The sequence below is a fragment of the Ceratotherium simum genome, chromosome 9 (genome assembly GCF_057802395.1).
Source record: "Ceratotherium simum simum isolate JZ-2026a chromosome 9, ASM5780239v1, whole genome shotgun sequence".
NCBI classification, from domain to species: Eukaryota; Metazoa; Chordata; class Mammalia; order Perissodactyla; family Rhinocerotidae; genus Ceratotherium; species Ceratotherium simum.
The window spans coordinates 49,881,386-49,902,209 of NC_141908.1; the positions used below are offsets into that span (position 1 = coordinate 49,881,386).

Here is a 20,824-nt window from a genome sequence, read left to right on the forward strand (position 1 = left end):
GTGAGGAAGTTTTGCTCTGAGCTAGTAGAGCTCTGAGCTCTGAGCTAAGATCTGTTGCCAACCCACCTCTGTTTTTGCTTGACGAAGATTAGCCCTAAGGTGACGTCTGTACCAGTCTTCCTCCATTTTGTATGTGGTTCGCTGCCACAGCATAGCTTGATGAGTGGTGTAGGTCCGTGCCAGGGATTGAAACCCATGAACCTGGGCCGCTGAAGCAGAGCACACCAGACTTAACCATTATGCCATGGGGCCAGCCCCGATCATTTTTTTAAGTTTTTTTTTCCCCACCTGCATAGTATGTTTCCTCTAAGTTCAGTTTTCTATTGTTCGGTCTCTAGCTTCCATGTTAGAGGCATTCTTTGGATCTCTGATAATTCTAGCTGCTTGTGATTAAGAACTCTTAGTGTGTTAGTGGAACTTGTAGGATTAGAGGTTTAACGTAGGGTGATGTGGGCAGGCAGGTTTGTTGAGAAGTCCTCATATTAGTCTCTTTAAAACTTTTCTTTGTGGTCTGATCAGATTCCTCAGAGAAGTATCTTCAAATATTGCCCAGAAGATAATGGTCTGGCTGCCGTTATTCTGTGAACTGACTGGGAGACAAGGCCTAGGGGTTCTGAATCAAAAATGCATATGATGGCTTTAATCCTCCATCCTCCTACCCTTAAATGTGCTTATGTTTTACCTTCTTCAGAGGTGAATTCTCCAGCCAGAATTCTGTTGGAGTAGGGGAGAAGTTTCCATGCAATCTTCATTTTAGCTTTGCATCTCCTCACCTCCAGTTATTAAGGTACCAAGTGCTGCCAGTTTCTGAGTCTTGAGGATTCTGCAGTGTAATTTGGGTTGATTTTCCCCATTACCTTCTTATGATTTGGCTTTCTTAGGTTTGACAGATGAGTTACCACATGTCCATTTGCTTTCCAATTGTCAAAAGTTTGCATTTTTTTTTTCTTTTCTGATTTTCCCCATCCTTGTGGTTTTCATCCTTGTAAAAATAGCATTACTGCAAAAACAAAAACAAAAACAAAAACAAAAAACCATTATTGTAGTTTTCTTGGAGTTTTGGGTGAAAGTAAAATTAAATAGTTATGTTCATTCTGTCATTTTAACTTCAAGTGCTAAATGTATAACTCCTTTTAATTTGCATTTTCTGGATTACTAGGTGATATTGAGCCTTTAAAAAAACTATTAATTTCCCTTCATATTTCTTGCTGTGAGAACTGTGTATGGATTATTCCTTGTCGATTTTTCTCTTAGATTGTCTGAAGTTTATTAGTTAAAGTTTTGCTTTTTATATTTAGATCTTTAATCCACCTGGAGTTGATTTTTATAGAGAGTGAAGTAGTGATTTATTTATTTTTTTCCCTATAGACCAGGACCATTTATTGAACAGTCTGTCCTTTTCTCACTGATTTGTAATGCTAATTCTGTCATATATAGTTCATCCTCATTATTTGCAGATTCTTTATGTGCAGATTTGGCTACTCGCTAAAATTTATTTTTAAACCCCAAATCAATACTCTCCTAGTTATTTGAAGTTATGTATGGACATGTGTGGAGTGCATCCAGCTGAGGTCGAACAAAGCAGTGCTCTGCCCTCTTGTTTCAGTGGTCATACTGTAAACAAGTGTTTTTTTCATGGTCTGTTTAGTGCCACATTTTTGCATTTTTGAAAATAGTGCAAATGAGTAAAAAATGTTGAGCTTCAGAAGGGGATCAAACTTAAGTTGCTATCAACTTAAAATAGACAGTTACAGATATAAGTTGTTATACGCAAGCTTCATGGCATTTTTGTCTTTGTTGGCGATTTCGCTGTTTAAAATGGCCCCCAAATGTAATGCTGAAGTGCTCTCTAGTGTTCCTAAGGGCAAGAAGGCTTTGATGTGCTTTACAGAGAAAATTCATTGTTAGATAAGCTGTGTTTAGGCTTGAGTTATAGTGCTGTTGACTGTGAGTTCAATGGTAAAAATGGAAAAAAGTAGAGAAAATTCACTGGTCTGTACTTGAGGCCCCTCCGAAAAGTGCTAAGTCTGTGAGGAAACTACGGAAAAGATGAAAAGCTAAATTTGTGGACTCATGAGATTATGATTGCTAAAAAAAGGACAGCATTGTTGTGAGGCTGAAAGCTGAAGAAATTTACTGTTGCGTTACCCAGGGTCAGGAAAATGTTAAACCTTTCTTGGCGAGTGCCGGCTGGCTTGCACATTTCAAAAAGTAATAAGGTGTGAAAAATGTTAAACTTGCAGGCAAGGCAGGTTCTGCAGATTATGAGACTGCAGAAGAATTTAAAAAATACTTGCTAAGTGTTATACAGGAAAAGAGTTATGTGGAAGAGCAAATTTTCACTGCTGATGGGGACAAGCCAGTCCCATCAGCATTGAAAACGAACCTATATAATGCAAATGGCATTTCGGTTCACAAAAATGTTGTGACCCTAGACTTGCAGGAACCTAACCCTGCATTTCCCCTAGGAGCAGTAATTCAGCGTTTGTGGCGACTTCATAGAACATTACTACTGTGAATAAAGACAATTGACTCTATCAAGTATGTGTATGGGTATAGGTCTATTTCTCTCCTGTTCATTCTGTAAACTAGTACCCTACTGTCATGAATACTGTCTCCTTCTCCTTTCTCCTCTCCTTGCTCCTCTTCCCCTTCCTTCTTCCACTCCTTCTCCATCTTCTCTCTTTTCTTTATAAGAGTTATTTATTATTGGCCCTTTGCCTAGAATTTTATGATGACCATATCAAATTTAACAATAAAACAGGTTGGATTTTGATTGAAATTGTACTGAATTAATAGATTAATTTGGTAGAAATGGCATCCTAACAGTAATGTATTTTCCGACCCGTGAACATGGCGTATCTCTCCATTTATTTGTCATCTTTAATTTCTTTCAATAAAATAAAAAAAAATTTTAATAAAGGTTTTGGATATCTTTTGTTAGATTTATTCAAAATTATTTTATAATAATTATAGATATTATATGTAGTATGTTTCCTAAAATTATATTTCTTTTGTCTTAGTGAACAGGAATGTAGTTGATTTTTGTTTTCAACTTATGTTCAGCTGGACTGTTATTAGGTCTAATAATTTGTGTTTTTTTTGTGTGTGTGTGAGGAAGATCAGCCCTGAGATAACATCCATGCTAATCCTCCTCTTTTTGCTGAGGAATATCAGCCCTGAGCTAACATCTGTTGTCAATCTTCCTCCTTCCCCCCCCACCCCCCAGCTTTTTCTCCCCAAGGCCCCAGTAGATAGTTGTATGTCATAGTTGCACATCCTTCTAGTTGCTGTATGTGGAACGCCGCCTCAGCATGGCCGGACAAGCGGTGGGTCAGTGCGCGCCTGGGGTTCTGAACCTGGGCCACCAGTAGTGGAGCACGCGCACTTAACCGCTAAGCCACGGGGCCGGCCCCAATTTGTGGTTTTTTAAAAGATTTTCTCTGTGGAAAGTTAAATTTTCTAGGAATAATGATGGTTTTGTTTTTTTTTTCTTCCTGTATACACACACACATTTTTGTCCATCTTTGCTGGTGAGGTCTCTAATATAGTATTGAATAATAGCGATGATGAAAAGCACTCTTGTCTTGTTCCTAATGCTTTTCCACCATTAGATATAATATTTGCTTTAGTAGCTACCGTTTATCAGGTTGAGGAAATTCTTTTCTGTTTCATGCTTACCAAGAATTTTTATTATGAATGAGTTTTTAATTTTATCAAGTGCTTTTCCTGCATCTGTGTGGATGATGGTGTACAATCCAAATATCTTGGCATTATTGAGAACAACTTAATCTTATCATGATATACTCTTTTTTTAAAGAATATAAATATTGCTTGATATGGTTTACTAGTTTTTTTTAAAGAATTTTTTTACGTTATACTCATGAAAGTGATAGTCTTATAAATTTTTTAAATCATTGTATCCTTGTATTGGTAACAGGGTTATATTAGCATCATAGAATTGTCTGTTTATCTTTTCTCCTTTTGCTGGTCTCTAAAATTATATATCAGGAGGGGAGATTATCTGTTTCTTGAAGTTTTTTTTTCCTAACAGCTTTATTGAGATATAATTCACATACAATACCCTTCACCTTTTAAAAGTGTACAATTGAATGGTTTTTAGTGTATTCACAGAGTTGTGCCACTATTACCACAATCAATTTTAGAACATTTTCATCACTCTAAAAAGAAACTTTATTAACAGCCACTACCCATTTCCCCTCAATACCCCAGCCCTAGACAACCACTAATCTACTTTCTGTTTCTATAGATTTGCCTATATTGGACATTTCGTGTAAATGGAAGCAAATGTGGTTTTTTGTGACTGGCTTATGTCACTTAGCGTAATGTTTTCAAGGTTCATCTATGTTGTAGCATGTATCAGTACTTCTTTTCCTTGCCAAATAGTAGTCTGTTGTAGGGATATCCCACTTTTATTTATCCAGTCATCAGTTAATGGATATTTTGGTTCTTTCCACTTTGGGACTATTATGAATAATGCTACTATGAACATCTGTATATAAGTGTTTGTGTGGACATGTGTGTTCATTTCTGTTGAGTATATATCTATAGATGAATGGAATTGCTGGGTTGTAATGGTAACTCTGTTTAATTGTTTGAGAGAGTGCCAGTTTGTTTACCAAAATGGCTTCACCATTTTATATTTTTACTAGCAGTGTATGAAGGTTCCAGTTTCTCCACATCCTCACTAGCGCTTATTATCTGTCTTCTGATCATAGTCATCCTTGTAGGTATGAAGTGGTATCTTATTGTAGTTTTGATTTGCATTTCTGTGATGGCTACTGATGTTGAATATCTTTTCATGTGCTTATTGGCCATTTGTATATCTTCTTTGGAGAAGTTCTATCCAGATCCTTTGCCTATTTTTTAATTGGGTTGTCTTTTAATTATTGCATTTTAAGAGCTCTTTATGTATTCTGAATACTAGAGTTATCAGATATATGATTTGCAAATATTTTCTACCATTCTGTGGGTTATGGGCTATCTTTTTGCTTTCTTGAGAGTGTCCTTTGAAGCACAAAAGCTTTTAATTTTGATGAAGTCCGGTTTATCTATTTTTTTCTTTTGCTGCTTATACTTTTGGTGTCATATCTGTTGCCTAATCCAAGGTCACAAAGACTCCAAGGTCACAAACACTTAGGCCTGTGTTTTCCTCTGAAAGTTTTACAGTTTTAGCTTTTACATTTAAGTCTTTGATGTATTTTGAATTAATTTTTGTATATAGTGTGAGGTAGAAGAACTTGATTCTTTTTTCATGTGGATGTTTCTTGAAGTTTTGATAGAACCTGCCTATTCAGCCACCTAGGCCTCATGTATTTTTTTTGTGTGTGTGTGAGTAATTTAAAACTACTGATGCACTTTCTTTAAAGGTTATAGTCCTGCTTAGGATTTTTATTTCTTCTCGAGAGGGATTGTCAAGTTATATTTTTCTAAGAAATCTTCTGTTTTGTCTTAAGTATATACTTAATGATTTAAAAAAATCCCATCTTCCTTTTTATTCCCATTATTTATTTGTGTTTGCTGTTTTGTATTCTCCATTAGTCTTATCAGAGGATTGCCAGTTTTACTATTTTTTTAAGAACCAACTTTCGATTTTGTTTCTTTTTATTTTTCTTGTTTTCTATTTCATTCTTTTTTCCTTTATTATCTGTTATTATCTTCTTTCAACTTCTTATTATTCGTTATTATCTCCCTTTTCTTGGATGCTTAGTTTTTGATTTTTTAAAAAACGTATTCATTTCAGGCTATGAATTTTCTTCCAAGTACTGGTTTAGTTGTATCCCACAATTTTTTCTACTTGGTTTAGGTTCTAAATATTTAAAAATTTCTATTATGATTATAAAGACCTCTGAATTTCTAAGAACACAGTGTTTTAAAATATCTACATGTATGGAGTTTTGGGTTATATTTTTAGTTGATTTCTAGTTTTATTTGCTTTGTGACAAGTGGTTGTGGTCTGTATATCAGTTCTTTTGGTATTGTTGAGATTTACTTTGCATCCTAATATTTCGTCAGTTTTTATAAATGTTCTGAGTGTAGTTTCAATTATGTGTATTTTTAAATTATTGGATGTTCTTTGTTTTTGATTCAGGCTTGTTAATTGTGTTGTTAAAAAATCTTCAAAATTCTTATCAATTTATTTTTTTTGGCTTTCTATCACATAGAAGTATGTTAATATTTCTGTTATGGTTGTGGGTTTGTTGATTTCTCTGTGTAATTCTCTCAGATTTTGCCTTTTGTATTTTGAGTTTGCTATTATTTACATACAAATTCATAATTATTATCTTCCTGAGGAGTCTGTTGATCTTCCATTGCAGAAGAGACAGACAAGCTGTCTTATTTCTTCTTGTGAGTTATCCTTTCATTGAGGGTAAACCTTTCAAAGGTGTCAGTTTTATGTGAGATCTCAGTTCCATCTCTGAGCCTTGTATGAGCCTAACACCTTGAGATCTGCCTGCTCAAGGACTTGAAAACCATTGGCAAACACAGTGTTAGTGCTCGTTGTTAATTCCTTCTTTTCTTCTGGTACCTGGGAAAACTCCACTTTCTTTTTTTGTGAGTTCAAATATGCCTTCAAAAAATTATATTTTATCTAGATTTTTCAGCTGTTGGTAGTGGGAGCATTTTTAGGTTATCTATTTTGTTCAGTTGTTGCAACTGGAAATTTCTTTGTTTAGCACTTTATTTTGTATTCTTTCTGTTCATTTCCCTTTGTTAACATTTTCCTATTCATGTTTCTTTCTAGTTTTCATCTTAGCTCTTTCTGCTTATTTTTATCCAATGGGAAAGGAAATAGTAATGTTCATTTTGGAGAGAATAGATATCCATTTGGCATTTTTGAGCAATTCGATTAAAAATAGTACTGCATAGAAAAATGTGACAAAAATTGATATCTATAAATCAGTATGTAAACCACAGTTTAATTTTGAGTCTATCGTCTAACTGTAGTTTTGTTTTATTTTTGCAGTTTAAAACAGAGCGGAAAGTTCCCTGGAAATCCTTGGCCCCCCTATAAGAAAAGAACGCCACTCCATCCCAGCTATAAAGGTCTCATGAGACTTTTGCACTGTAAAACTTTACACATTGTGCTATTCACTCTGCTTTACAAGGTACAGTAGTAATTTGAATAGAAAGACTGAGATTAGAATTTATTTTCATAATTTTCAAATGAAAGTTATAAGGCATAATATTTACATAAAAGTACCACTTATAAAGCAAAGTGTATTTATACATTTAAGGTGTATGAGGATATGTCATAATCACATATGTATAAATTCTAAGTTGAAAATAATGGAATAGCTATACCATTCTTTATGGGAAAGTATTCATCCTATCCAGTTTCAGTTAGGAATATTTATTTATGGTTTCTGTAGAATAAGAAGTGAAATGTTGTGGAACTACAGGAGGGTTAGAATGAACAACAGAGACCAAACAACCATCAGTATCCACTAAAATGACAAAACTAAGATGCCAGCCATGGGGGCCAGTGACCCTTAGTTTAGTGTTGTTCTCTTGGCTTTTCCATCTGATCAGGCATGTGACATGGGTGGATTTGAATAGGTTCCAATGTAGCAGCATTGAGAATTTTCTTTTGATAAATACCTTAGAAACTCAAAAGATAATGTTTTTATTTTCTTCTTACCTATAATTTGTTTTATTCTTGGGTCATCTCACACAGAACTGACTTGTTTATTTGGCTAACATTAATTATGTACTCAAAAATTGTATACCTAAGATTGTGGAATGTGTGTGTGTGTGTGTATATATATATATGTATATATAATAGGCATATTTATGATTTAATCCAGATAAGAGATGAAAGATAAAAGAACTATACTCATATAGATAAAATAACCATAAATATCTATAAAATAACTATAGACATGATATTATACAATTAGATACAAAGAACCTATTGTTTCTTCCTCTTCCTAACTAGAATTTGAAAAATTAAACGAAATTAAAAGAAAAGTCAGTGTACTTGTTATGCAAATTGCCAATTACTACATACAAATTTTTAAAAATTACTTAAGAACATATATATTAAATTTTGTTAAGTAGATATTTTAGTTTTTTTCTTAATATTTGCTGTATAATGAAATAATGCTTTGAGATTTCTCTACCCCCCCATTCTTTTCAACTCTACTCCATGACCTATTTTTCATTTTACTTGTAAAATTTATTCCTGTTAAAATTTTAGACATGTGCCTCAAAAAACATCTTGAATAGTTTATTTTCATTAATTTCCAAGAGGATTATTCAGTAAAGTGATTTAAAATGTTCTTTTTCTTCATTAAAAATAGATTTTTTTCATACTAAAAAGATATTTGTTTTACAAATAACAGACATTTTTTGAATGTTTACTTATTGCCAGATTTTGTTTCAAATGCTCTGCATACGCTTATATACAATAGTTTAATTCTAGCAAAAATCCTTATGAGTGAAAGTTCTATTATTATTCTCATTTTTCAGTTGTGATTATTGAGTTTTAAAGGTTAAATAACTAGTTCCAGTGTGAAGCTGAGTACTGTTATAATAATAAATAATAAGTAAATAATTCATAATTTAAAAATTAAAGAAGCCCTGCTACAAATGATTTGTATTCTTCAAGTTATATTTTTCAACCTTTTCCTTTGCTTAATGTAAAAACAGTATTTTATCAAAAATAGAAAAACACTGTTTTAGTTGTTACAAGGTTATTATGAATAAATTTTTTAAAATTTCAACTTTATAATAGCTTTTCTGACTTTAATAATAATAGGAAAAACTTCTCTAATTGACATTGCATTGGCAAGTCAACTTTCTAAAAGTCGATTTCAGTAAACCATTTCATCTCTTGCCATGTTTAATGTTCAAAAACTTTAATATAGAACATGTTAATAAAACTCCCCAGAAAAATCATTTTTAGTTCTTTTCGCAGTACCTAATAAGGTGATTTTTTTCCCTTAGCTTTTTAAGTTAGTTATCTAAAGCTATAAGCTGTAGTGTCACAGGACTTCAAGCCAAAATTTACTTGAATTTAGCTAGTCATGTTGTATTTATCAAGAGGAGGCAGTGTAGTAATGATAGGCAATCATTGGGAGTCTGAAATCTGTGTTCTGGTATTGCTTACACTAGCTGGGTGTGTAGCTGAGCCTTGGTTTCCTCTCTGTAAGATAGTGGATTAGAAAGGATGACTTCTGTTGCTTCCCAGCCTACGATCCCCTCTGACTGCTGCTCCTGCTCCTCACACCATCTGCGCCACCTACCTACTATTTCTTGAACACCAATTGCTAACAAGTTACAGATGTTAACTCATATAATCCTCACGGCAGTTCTGGACCATTATTCCAGTTTTAAAGATCAACAGAGTCTGTTGATCAAGGTTAAATAGCTAGCTTAGACAGAATTTGTATTAAAAAACTAGATTTTTAAAAGGTTTTGAAAGTCTGTGCTCCTCACCTCTGTGCCACACAAAAGATGAATGGAAAAGCCCTCTCAGTGGTCAAAATAAACCTTAGAAACTCAGTGAATTGACGTCTGTTCTTTAATCACAGTAGATTGTAGGTTTTAAGTGCCAAAGTCCTCCTTTCCAAGCCCTCTCAGCCATTTGGGCAGTTTCTATGAGGCTCAGCCTCACCTGTCGTCTTTTTTTCATATTCTGCAGTCTCACCTGCAACACCTCTCCCCACAGAACTGCTTCCTCTTAACCCTTCCATCATTTGGCCAGATGACTTTTTTATAATGAGGAGAACACGATAGCTGCCAGGCCCTTTTTTCCTTATGATAATTTAGGTATCTGCTGCTTAGTAGTCTCTTGCATCATATTGAATGAGTAATTGGCGTAGGTAGCCCTGAAATCCTGTGTAAGATGTGTAAGGCTTGCATTGTGTAATCCATGTATAAGGTCAGATTTATCAGTTTCCTCAGAGAAGCCTGTCTGCTAACCACTTGCATCCCTTTTTCCTTTCTCACCTATATAAAACACACATTTACACAACTGCAAATATTCAGGCTCAGAACTTTACTTTTAGAGACAGATTTTAAGAACAATAATGTTCCATAAACATTTATTGTGTTCCTGGCATGCCAGGTGCTATGTTCGACACATTTGCATGAATTATCCTATTTGACAAACTTATTTATCTGATATCCCTGTCATCAGGAGAAGAATGTCAGCAAATTAGGATGTAAAATATTCTTATTAAATTATTTTATTAGACACTAGTATATTTATATTAATGGTTTTAGTGGACTATTTAATGTGTTAACCTTTTGAAGATCAGCAAACTAGTATTTCTAGATATAACTTAAAATACTATGTGATCTTGAGAGGGAGCCTCTTTTTTTGGTTTTAGTCTTTTCACCAAGATGTAGCTTTACTTACATATCTGATCATACTATAAATATGTTTATATTTTCATATATATGATTATGTTATTTTAATCTATAACATTAAAATGTTTTTGGATATTTAAGTGAAATATATTTCATGGAAAAAAGTAATTATGAGGCTTTTCTTCCCTTTTTAAAGATTTTGATGGATCATCAAAATCTGTCAGAACATGTACTGTGCATGGTTTTATATCTGATTGAATTAGGACTTGAAAATTCAGCTGAAGAGGAATCAGATGAAGAGGTAAGTAGTTTCTTATATTTTTAAATATTAAAGTTATGCCTTAATAAAGGTAGTATACATCTTGAATTTATTTATGGATTCATTGTACTCATATAAGATCTTCTTAACAACTGGAAAAGACCCTTTTTGATCTTTAAATACGTATGTTCTTTTAGGGCTTTATTGATACATTAAGCTCTGCTTAAGGAATTATTGAATTTGAAATCTGTGGTTTATAACATATTGACCTCAGAAAAGTGGTTAATGCATTTTTGGTATTATGCTAATAACATTGATTACTGGTAAATTGTTAAGTTACGACTTCAGTCTAGAAATTGTAATAATTGATTAGAGTTTATTTTTGAGTAGCAAATTCTTTCTGTAAAGATTTGAAGTTAATGAAGTAAGTTTTGTTATATGAGAGAATTTAAAGTACTTAAGAATACAAATTGTTAATGTGTTTCAGGACTCTAGAAGTATCATTTCCATAAAAGCAATTGTTACTACAAATTACTTTTGCAAACGTGAGATTCTCTTCATCCCTTTCCTCCAAAAAGACAAAATACAACAAAGCATAATAATAGCAAAAAACAAATAGTAAAAATACTAGGCAGTATTTTTTAGTCTAAGTTGAATCAACATATATTCTTTCATAGATATTAAAAGATCATTAAGATTCAACAGTAGGTCATACTTTTGGATGATTTTCAGACTTTCTTCCACAATTAGTTCAAACTAGCATTATTTGACTGTTTTATGAGTTTTTACCAATTAATGATGAAAAATAGTCTGAACAGTTAAATATTTCCAGATTGAAAAATGTATTTTTCAGGAGACATTTAGCTGACTTGCATTGGACTTACCCATATTAGTTTTGAGAAATTTATTCCTGTATTTTGTGTTTGAATTTGGTTTTATTAGCACTTTATAATTTGGGAATGAGAAGGGCTTCAGGAATATGACAGGCAGTGGATGATTATTTGAGCTTGTTACATCTCCATTGTACCTGAGACCTGACTTGGCAAGGTTTGATATTCATTATGTTTATGTTTTAGGCATCAGTGTGTGGACCAGAACGTTGTCATGACAGTTGGTTTCCTGGAAGTAACTTAGTATCGAACATGCGACACTTTATAAACTATGTTAGAGTGAGAGTTCCAGAGACTGCTCCGGAAGTGAAGAGAGACTCACCAGCAAGTACCAGCTCTGATAGCTTGGGTTCTTTACAAGTAAGTGTAAAAGAGAGAAAGAAGAAAAAGGAAAAACTTTGTTATTGTTTAGATCATCCTATGATATCCAAAAGAAAAATGCGGTTGTAGATAACTTTAAATTGTCTTTTATTTCCCCTGATATATCTAAGGCAGAAGTTGCCTCACCATTCTTTTTCCTTTAATCTGCCAGAGTTCACGACGGCCTAAAGTTCTTCAAAGAGAGGTAGATGTGTATGATATTTGTATTAATTAGCAACATGGCTTTAACTGGAGATGGGGAAAAACACTTTGAAGTATTTGTGTGTGAATGTGTGTGTTTAATTAATATGGTTAAAATAAAAAAAAATTTGTGTGTGTGTGTTTTTTGAGATGGTGTTTTAGGCTTAATTAAAACAATTCGCATTGTTGAACTTAGAAATAATACTGAGTGAGTTTTTGTTATTAGCGTTGGCAGTATTTTGGACCAATTATAAATGGCACATTTGGGTCTTTTTACATTTAGCGTTGTTACTAACATCTTAAAAATAAATGACTGTTTCCTAAATCAAAATAAATTTAATCTTTAATTGCTGGCAGCATGCCCATTTACAGATTTTTTTTTTGCTTCTCTGGCAATTAATTAACTTTGATAAAATAAGCCCACAAAAATCTTAAACTCCATATAGTGTATATTTGGACTCATTCTGAAAATCAGCTCTCTTATTGCATGTAGCTTAATTAACTAATTTTAAAAAAGCAGAAATGAAAAATCTTGCAATGACATGCCAAGTAACTAAACTTAAGCACCTCTAATCCCTACAGTCTAGATTTTTGTGAGTAGAGAACATCGAATCAGATAGTTCTCATAGTAGAGTCCATTTCTAGGAGCTTTCTTTGCCTTTGACAATATGTTTTTGCTGGGAACACCATAAAAAATTTTGATTAAAATACTGGGATCTTTGTAAGAGGCAGCTTTTGCCTCTAATGCTGGTAGAGAGTACTTTGGGAAACAGCTTGGATGTTAAAAAATAGTGTATACTATAATTTAGTTCATAAAAGCTCAACTGATATCAGAGCATCCTTTCTATGCTTCCTTAAAGAAATTAATGAAATCCATTAAACTGACTTGTGTCTTAATTAAAAGATGATTTCTAAGATCCATAAGGCAGTTTGACTGCTTTAGCAAAAAGGCTAGATAAATTATTGAGAAAAATAGTTTAAAAAAATCTATTCAAATAACAAATCTCAGTGATATTCAAATGTGAAACGTCAATTGGATTTTTCATCTTTATATTTCATTTCTGTAACTAGGGATTTATGATAGTGATTTTTAAACTTTTGAAGTTCCTTAAAATGAACTTAATTAGCAGTTCACATTTGTTAACTTAGAAAAAAATTAATTTATAAGTTTCTTAACTTGAAAATATAGCAGTCTTCCTGAAGTTAGTAAAGAGTATAGTATTCTTGATGAGCTTTTCTTCCTTTAAATTGATGAGGAACTTAGTTTATGATTCCTCTTTAATATGGCTATAGATACTACTCAAGCTTTGTCTATTTTCCCTGGTGGATAGGCCCAGGAGGTTGTAAAAGAGGTTTTATTGTGGATAATCTCCTTTCTCCTCATTGTTGTTTCCAGATTGAGTGAGACTAAGTATCTTTGTGAAAGAGAGGTAAAGGGACAGATTTACTTAAAGAGCAAATCTATTGAATAAACCTTTGGATGCAAGTTTGAACATTCCCTTTGGAAAATATAGTACTAATTGTGTTTTTAAAGTTGATACTGAATAACTTCTCTTGATTTTTATTTCTTTCTCTTTTTTAATGGTAGAATTCTGGTACAGCTCAAGTTTTCAGCTTAGTAGCAGAGCGTAGAAAGAAGTTTCAGGAGATCATCAATCGCAGTAGCAGTGAAGCAAATCAGGTGGTTCGTCCCAAAACTTCAAATAAATGGTCTGCTCCTGGTTCAGCTCCACAGTTAACTACAGCCATTTTGGAAATTAAAGAAAGCATATTGTCTTTGCTAATTAAACTTCACCACAAACTCTCAGGAAAACAAAACTCCTACTATCCTCCTTGGCTTGATGATATAGAAATTTTAATCCAACCAGAAATTCCTAAATACAGTCATGGAGATGGTATAACTGCAGTGGAAAGAATTTTACTGAAAGCTGCATTGCAAAGCAGAATGAACAAACGCATCATTGAAGAGATATGTAGAAAAGTGACCCCTCCTGTACCTCCCAAAAAAATCACTGCTGCAGAGAAGAAAACATTGGACAAAGAAGAAAGGTACTTTTTATTTTTAATGTTTTAAACATGGATGATACAGTTGAAGATTTGATATTTCTCCCTGTTTTGGCCATCTGAGGCTAGTGACCTGGATGTTTAGCAGCTATAATCATAGCTGATTAATTTGTAAGATGAATGGAACCAAAATAGTCAGTGCTTGTGTGTGTAGTATGCTTGAGTTAGTTGTGGGCGAGAAGACGAGAGTTTCTGGCTCCAACATTAAATTACTACCCTAAATTTATAGGCCCCCTCGGCAAAATTGTTTCTTCTGTTATTTCTTTGGGGATCTAATAATTCTCTTGCCATTTTCAGAAACTTTTATCAATTTAACTTTAAATGAGACTAGAAAAATTTTTTAAATATTTTAAATATTTCTCAAAAATTTGACTCTTTTAGTTCCTTTTGGCCCTTTATGATCTTTCCAGTATCTGATACTAATTATTAAACAGGTTATGTTCTTAAACATACTCTAACTTATGGCCCTAGCTTTTGGAACTTTAGGTTGCTTTTAACTTGTTGTTAAATCATAGTATTTATAAATTAAAAAAAATTTTTTTGACTTTCCTTCTTGGGATGATATTTTTTATAAGTAGGATTTGTGGGTCAAAGGCTGTGAACATGGTATGATTTTAGTACACATTGCTTGTCAGAAGAATTGTATTACTCTGCTTTGTCACCAGCTATTTCCCAACAACCTTGTCAACACTGCCTGCCCTGCTATCACAAATATGACAAGGTGAATCTTGAGAGATTGAAACTCAGCATAATTGTGAAACCCTTGGAAAGGGTTCAGCGTTTATTTTAAAAAGAGCATACCTTCTAATGAATGTACGTACGGCTAAAAGACTCAGGACATTAAAAAAACAAAAAGATTTCAGATGAAATTCAAGATAGTCATTGCTCAATTCTCTGAGGTTATAAATAATATTCATTGGTTTGATTTCTTTAATATTTAAAACAAATTTGTCTACTAAAGCAATGATTATATGATAAGGGTATGCACTTCCAAAGGAATCATCTCAATATTATCATAAATTAAGAACCTTGGACTTTATCATCTCACTCTGTTCTATGTAGGAAACTCATTGTTATCTGGACTACTCTTATAAGCAGTATGAGTAATGCATCATTTGATAGTTAGCTCTGAAGTGTATTTTAGAGGTATTTTCTGGAGTAATTTCATCTTCTTAGTTACTTTTAAAATTACATATAGACAGTCTTATGGGTTAAATGATCAGGGAAGCAAGCCTAAGATGGATCTCACTCTGTTTTATTTATCCATTCCCTATTCATTGGGCACCAGCCAGGCACTTCTCTAGACATGGATTATAAAGTGCTTTTTTTTTTTTTGAGCAAGATTGGCTCTGAGCTAACATCTGTTGCCAATCTTCCTCTTTTTCTTTTTTCTCCCCAAAGCCCCAGTACATAGTTGTATATCCTAGTTGTACATCCTTCTAGTTCTTCTATGTGGGACGCCACCTCAGCATGGCTTGATGAGCGGTAAGTAGATCTGTGCCCAGGATCTGAACCGGCGAATCCCAGGCTGCCGAGGTGGAGTGCATGAACTTAACTGCTACACTGCCAGACCAGCCCCAAAGAACTTTTTTTAAAAAGAGAACAAATAATTTAATTAAAAAATAAAAATGCTCAACAGCAAAATAATATTCAGATACATAAACCACAGTATCTAGTTTATTTCAAATATTACGTGAAGCAGCCAATATTAAATATACAACTTTGACCTATTATTTTGTGTGACTAATGTGTTTAAATAAGGAAGAATATAACTTCATTAAATTAATGGTCATTAAATATATCTAATAGGTGTCTATTTTGTGGCCAGGAACGTATAATTTTTGCCTCAACGATAGACCCAAGTATAGAGAAATGTTTTCTTTCAATCAAATTATTTCCAATTATTAGGGGAAAACAAAAGAGTTACATTTCTCAAAGTCAAAATTTTGTCTGAGTTACTTATAGAAAAAAAACAAGTCTGTGCTAACACCTGAAATAACACCAAAAAGCAATAAATTCTCTTTAAAGTAATTATAGTTCTCTTTGTATTTTCCCATCTAATATAAAATTTCATCTTTAAAACAATGCTCTGAGGTATGTAAGGCAGTTTTATTATCACCAGTTTTCTTTTTTTTCCCCAGCTTTATTGATGTATAATTGACAAATAAAATTGTTAGATATTTAAAGTGTACAATGTGATGATTTGATATACATATACATTGTGAAAGGAGTCCGCCCATTGAGTTAATTGACACATCCATCACCTCACATATTTACCACCTTTTCTTTTTTTGGTGAGAACATTTAAGTTCTACTTTCAGAAAATTTCAATTCTATAATATAGTCTTATCAACTATAGTCACCATGTTATACATTAGATCCTCAGACCTTATTCATCCTATAAATGAAAGTTTGTACCCTTTTACCAACCTCTCCCTATTTCCCCACCCCCCAACCACTGGCAACCACTTTTCTACTCCCTGTTTCTACGAGTTTGATTTTTTTTTTTTTTTTAAAGATTTTACGTATAAGTGATAACATGCAGTATTTATCTTTCTCTGCCTGGCTTTTATTTCACTTAGCATAATGTCCTCCAGGTTTATCCATGTTTTGATAAATGACAAGATTTCCTTCTTTTTTAAGGCTGGATTATATTCCATTGTTTATATATCCACCACATTTTCTTGATCCATTCATCTGTTGACAGACACTTAGGTTGTTTCTACACCTTGGCATAGAACTTTGTCCAATGCTGGACTCCCTGATCTTGAGAAATTGATACTGTGGAGGGGAGACAGACTATTAAACAGTTGTTAGTGTAATAAATACTATGTTAGGTGCACAGGGTGTTATTGGGAGTGGCAGGAGATAATGCTAAGAAGGTAACCAAGTATCATTTAACTGGTGCTTAGTGTGTGATGGCTGTAGGGAAGCCACTGAAGGATTTTAAGTGGGGTAATAATATGCAACGTAATCATATGCAGATGGATTAGAGTAGAGTAAGACTGGAAATTGGGAGACCAGGCTAATCAGGAATCTAGAGGGGGCAGATGTGGTGAGGATCTAAACTAAGACAGTGATAGTAAAGAGAAGAGGAGATGTGTCTGAGATATTTAGCAGGTACAAAGTATCAAGACCTGGTGAGCAATTTGATGTGGGGGATGAGGGAAAAGTCATGAATGGTTCCTAGTTTTTGAATTTGAATGATCTTCCTGTTTACCAAGATAAGGGAGTGTAGGAGGAGATTCAGGCTTAGTGGTAGAATTGATATGCTCAGTTTTGTACATTCCTGAGTTTAAGGAGGACATCCAGGTGAAGGTGTCCAGCCAGATAAAGGGTTTGAGACTTAGGGGAGAATTCTGAGTTAGAGCTACAGATTTGGGCAAACAGGTAATAATTAAAGCCTTTTATGTGGAAGAATGTGTATAAGAAGATGAGAAGTTTGAATACAGAACTCAGGGAAAAACATTAAAGGGAACAACTGAGGAAGGAGTACCAACAAAGGTGACTGAAAAGAGATGGCTAGAGTAGAATAGGAGGAAAACTGCAGAGAGTGGCATTAGGGAAGGCCTAAGAGGACGAGGTTCAGAAAGGAAGAAACTTCTCAAGATTGTTGAATACTGCAAAAGTTCAGATAAGATTGGCAATCGCATTTGATTTGATAGTTAGGAGGTCTTCCTTTGGTTACTGTATCAGGAGCAATTTTAGTCACATATGTAATTGTACTTCATTTGTGGTGTAATTAAGTTTGTTACAGATAATTTATATTAAAACTATACACCAAAGTCTAGTATATTAAGAATTTAGGAGTTCTTATTTCTCGTAGTACTTTATAAACAGGAGTGTTTATAAGTGACATACTTTAGATGACAATTCATTCATTTTGAACTAGTAACTACTTAGAATTTAATACATTTACTGATAAAATTAGAAGGTTGAAAACGAGGTAAAATTTTTATTTTTGTTAACCTAAATTCGTGATCTTTCCTTGTGGTTATAGAATAATTTTTTGTTAAAGAAAGATAAAAATTCAGTGAATCAAAGTTTATTTTATTTCATTAAAGGTATTTTGTAATTATTACTAATAATAGACGTGATACTGGAGGACATAGTTCAGATGCTATTTTTACAAAGGCTCTCAAGCTGTTGTAATAAATAATATTCTAAAAATTTTTAAAGGCTTTCTTTGTGTTAGGCTTTGTTTCCTTTGAGCAGTGACGATATTGACAAGGATTTGAAACTAATTCTGTAGCAGACAGCTATGAATTAAGATGAATCTATTTGAATCTCACTGTGCTTCTCACATTGTCTTTTGTCAGTTTATTTTGAATTTTGGATTAAGTTTTATAATAAAGGCAGAACAGTTCATAAACACTTAATGATGCCACCTATAGGCAAACTTGGCATCACTTTCATAATAGATTATGTCCATAGAAAACAAGATACAAACAGGAACCCTTATGTGGTTGTAACAAGATGCAACCTCAGTGTCTCCACCTCTGGGGTAATAATGAAAAATTCCTGAGTTGTACTGAATCTGCCAGAACTTGTTTATGTCTTTTTGTTAATAATTTTTATTCACATTTATGCCCAATTTTAGAAAGGAGTAACCTAAATTGACAAAAAATTCATAAGGGAAAAATAACGATGACATTCCTTTTCTGGAAATCATAGAAAGCTAGTATAGAAATGCATATTTTTTTTAGCAACTTAAAACAACACCCATTTATTTACTCACCATTTCTGTATGTCGAAGTCTGTGCATGGTGTGACTGGATTCTCTGCTCAGAGTCTCACAAGGCTAAAATCAAGGTGACAGCCGTAATTATCTGGAGTCTTCCAGGCTCATGTAGTTGTGGCAGAATAGAAATGGATTTTAATACTTACCGATCAGTTACATTTGAGGTTTTCTTATGTTTGATATATGGATTTGTTATTTGAAATATTCCCTTATGGACGTATTTATTCTAAATGTAAACGTACACGTACATGTTTAAAGGTGTGATGTAGAGTGGCATAACTGATTTTTTAATTAAAGGAACATATCCAAACTTATAAATTTACAAAGTAGTGAGTGGTGTAGGAGGCCAAACATGTAGTCTATCAATGCTATTATTGTTTATAGCATTTTTGGAGGTCTCCTAGAATGCTTTGAGCATCTATAACACATTTTTGTTTCCATTTCTTCCATGGTAGCAAATTTTTGTCCTTTGAGGATGGATTTAATTTTTAAAAACTTTTTATTTTGAAGAAATTTCAAACTTACAGAAATGTTTCAAGGACGGGACAGATAACTTCCTAAACCATGTCAGAGTAAGTTGCCTTACCCTGGAATACTTTAGTGTGTATGTCCTAGAAATAAGGGCATTTTCTTACATAATCACAACACAGCTTTAAAAACAAGGAAATTAACATTATATTTGAATGATAAAATCCTTAGATCCCAAGTTTTGAAAGTTGTCTCAATAATGTTCCTTGTAGTAAAAAGATCCAGTTTAGTAGTCACTCGTTGCATTTGGTTGTCATGTCTCTCTGTTCTTCTTCAATATGGAATAGTTTCTCAATCTTTCTTTTATTTTCTTGACCTTGGCACTTTTGAAGATTACAGGGCGGTAACACTGTAGAATGTCCCTTAATTGGGGTTTGTCTACTGTCCCTTTGGTTTAGATTCAGGTTATGCATTGGTGGCAGGAATATCAAGGAAGTGTTGCTATCTTCTTTTGATTGCCATCCCATCAGGTGTCACGTGATTTCAGTTTGTTTCATTACTGGTGATTAACTTGGATGACTTGATTAAGAGGGTGTCTGCCAGACTTCTTCACTGTCAAGTTACCCTTTTTTTTCCCATTTGTAATTAATACATAATTTGTGGAGAGAGACTTTGAGATGCCTGCAATATCCTGTTCCTTGTCAACTTTCAATTTATTCAGTTATTTATTTATGTCAGTATGGACTCATGGATTCCTATTTCATTTTATGGGTTGTAATCTCGTATGCTCATTCTTCATTTTGATGCTCAAGTTGTTCTAGATTTGGCCAGTGGGAATCCCTTCAAGCTGGTTTCTGTGTTCTTTTGATTTATCCCCATCATTCTTTGAGCATTTTCTTATTTTCTGGGCAAGAAGATATTCCAATGTTCATCTTGTACTTGTCATCAACCATTTCTCCAAGGAGTCCTGGTTACTTTTAGTAGAGAATGATATATCCATGAGCTCGTTCTAATGAGGTATAGTTATTCTCAGGCCCTCTTAGTGTACAGAGCTAGGGAAAATTGTGTGTGTGTGTTTGTGTGTGTCAGCGGGCTGATGGGGGGAGGAGGAGGGAGGTATTAAAAACTATGAGTTTGCCCTGATAGTTGCAATTCCAATCTCAACACCATAGGAGTCATTCTTGTTTTCTCTCTGTATTTTTGACTCTCTACTTCTACAGTGAGAAATCTGGCACCCATAATCCTCAATCTGTATTACCCTTTTGATCACTTGCCTTGTATATAACCAATTTCGTGTAACCTTGCCCCACTGGTGTCCCAGGCTGTTGAGTCTTGACACTCTGTGCTAGGCCACCGTTGCTACCCTCCATGTTCAGGAAGGGAAGAAAGAGGAAGGGTGGATTTAATTTTTTTGAAATGGCCAATGTAATTGAGGGTTAAGTTTGATGAATAAGGGGAGTGATCAACCTGGATAATAATATTTTGGCTCAAAAAGAATATAAA

The 20,824-nt window shown here is 33.6% G+C and overlaps 1 protein-coding gene across 4 annotated transcripts in view; it reads left to right on the forward strand.

The window, feature by feature from the left end:
* The window catches only part of UBR3 (ubiquitin protein ligase E3 component n-recognin 3), a 240,113-nt gene that overhangs the window by 106,950 nt on the left and 112,339 nt on the right, over positions 1-20,824 (forward strand). For all 4 annotated transcript variants that reach the window (XM_014785872.2, XM_014785873.2, XM_087435378.1 and 1 more), the window contains 4 exons: positions 6,989-7,130; positions 10,535-10,639; positions 11,674-11,847; positions 13,637-14,097. In XM_014785872.2, coding sequence (XP_014641358.2) covers positions 6,989-7,130; positions 10,535-10,639; positions 11,674-11,847; positions 13,637-14,097 — 882 coding nt within the window. The remainder of the gene's footprint in view (positions 1-6,988; positions 7,131-10,534; positions 10,640-11,673; positions 11,848-13,636; positions 14,098-20,824) is intronic.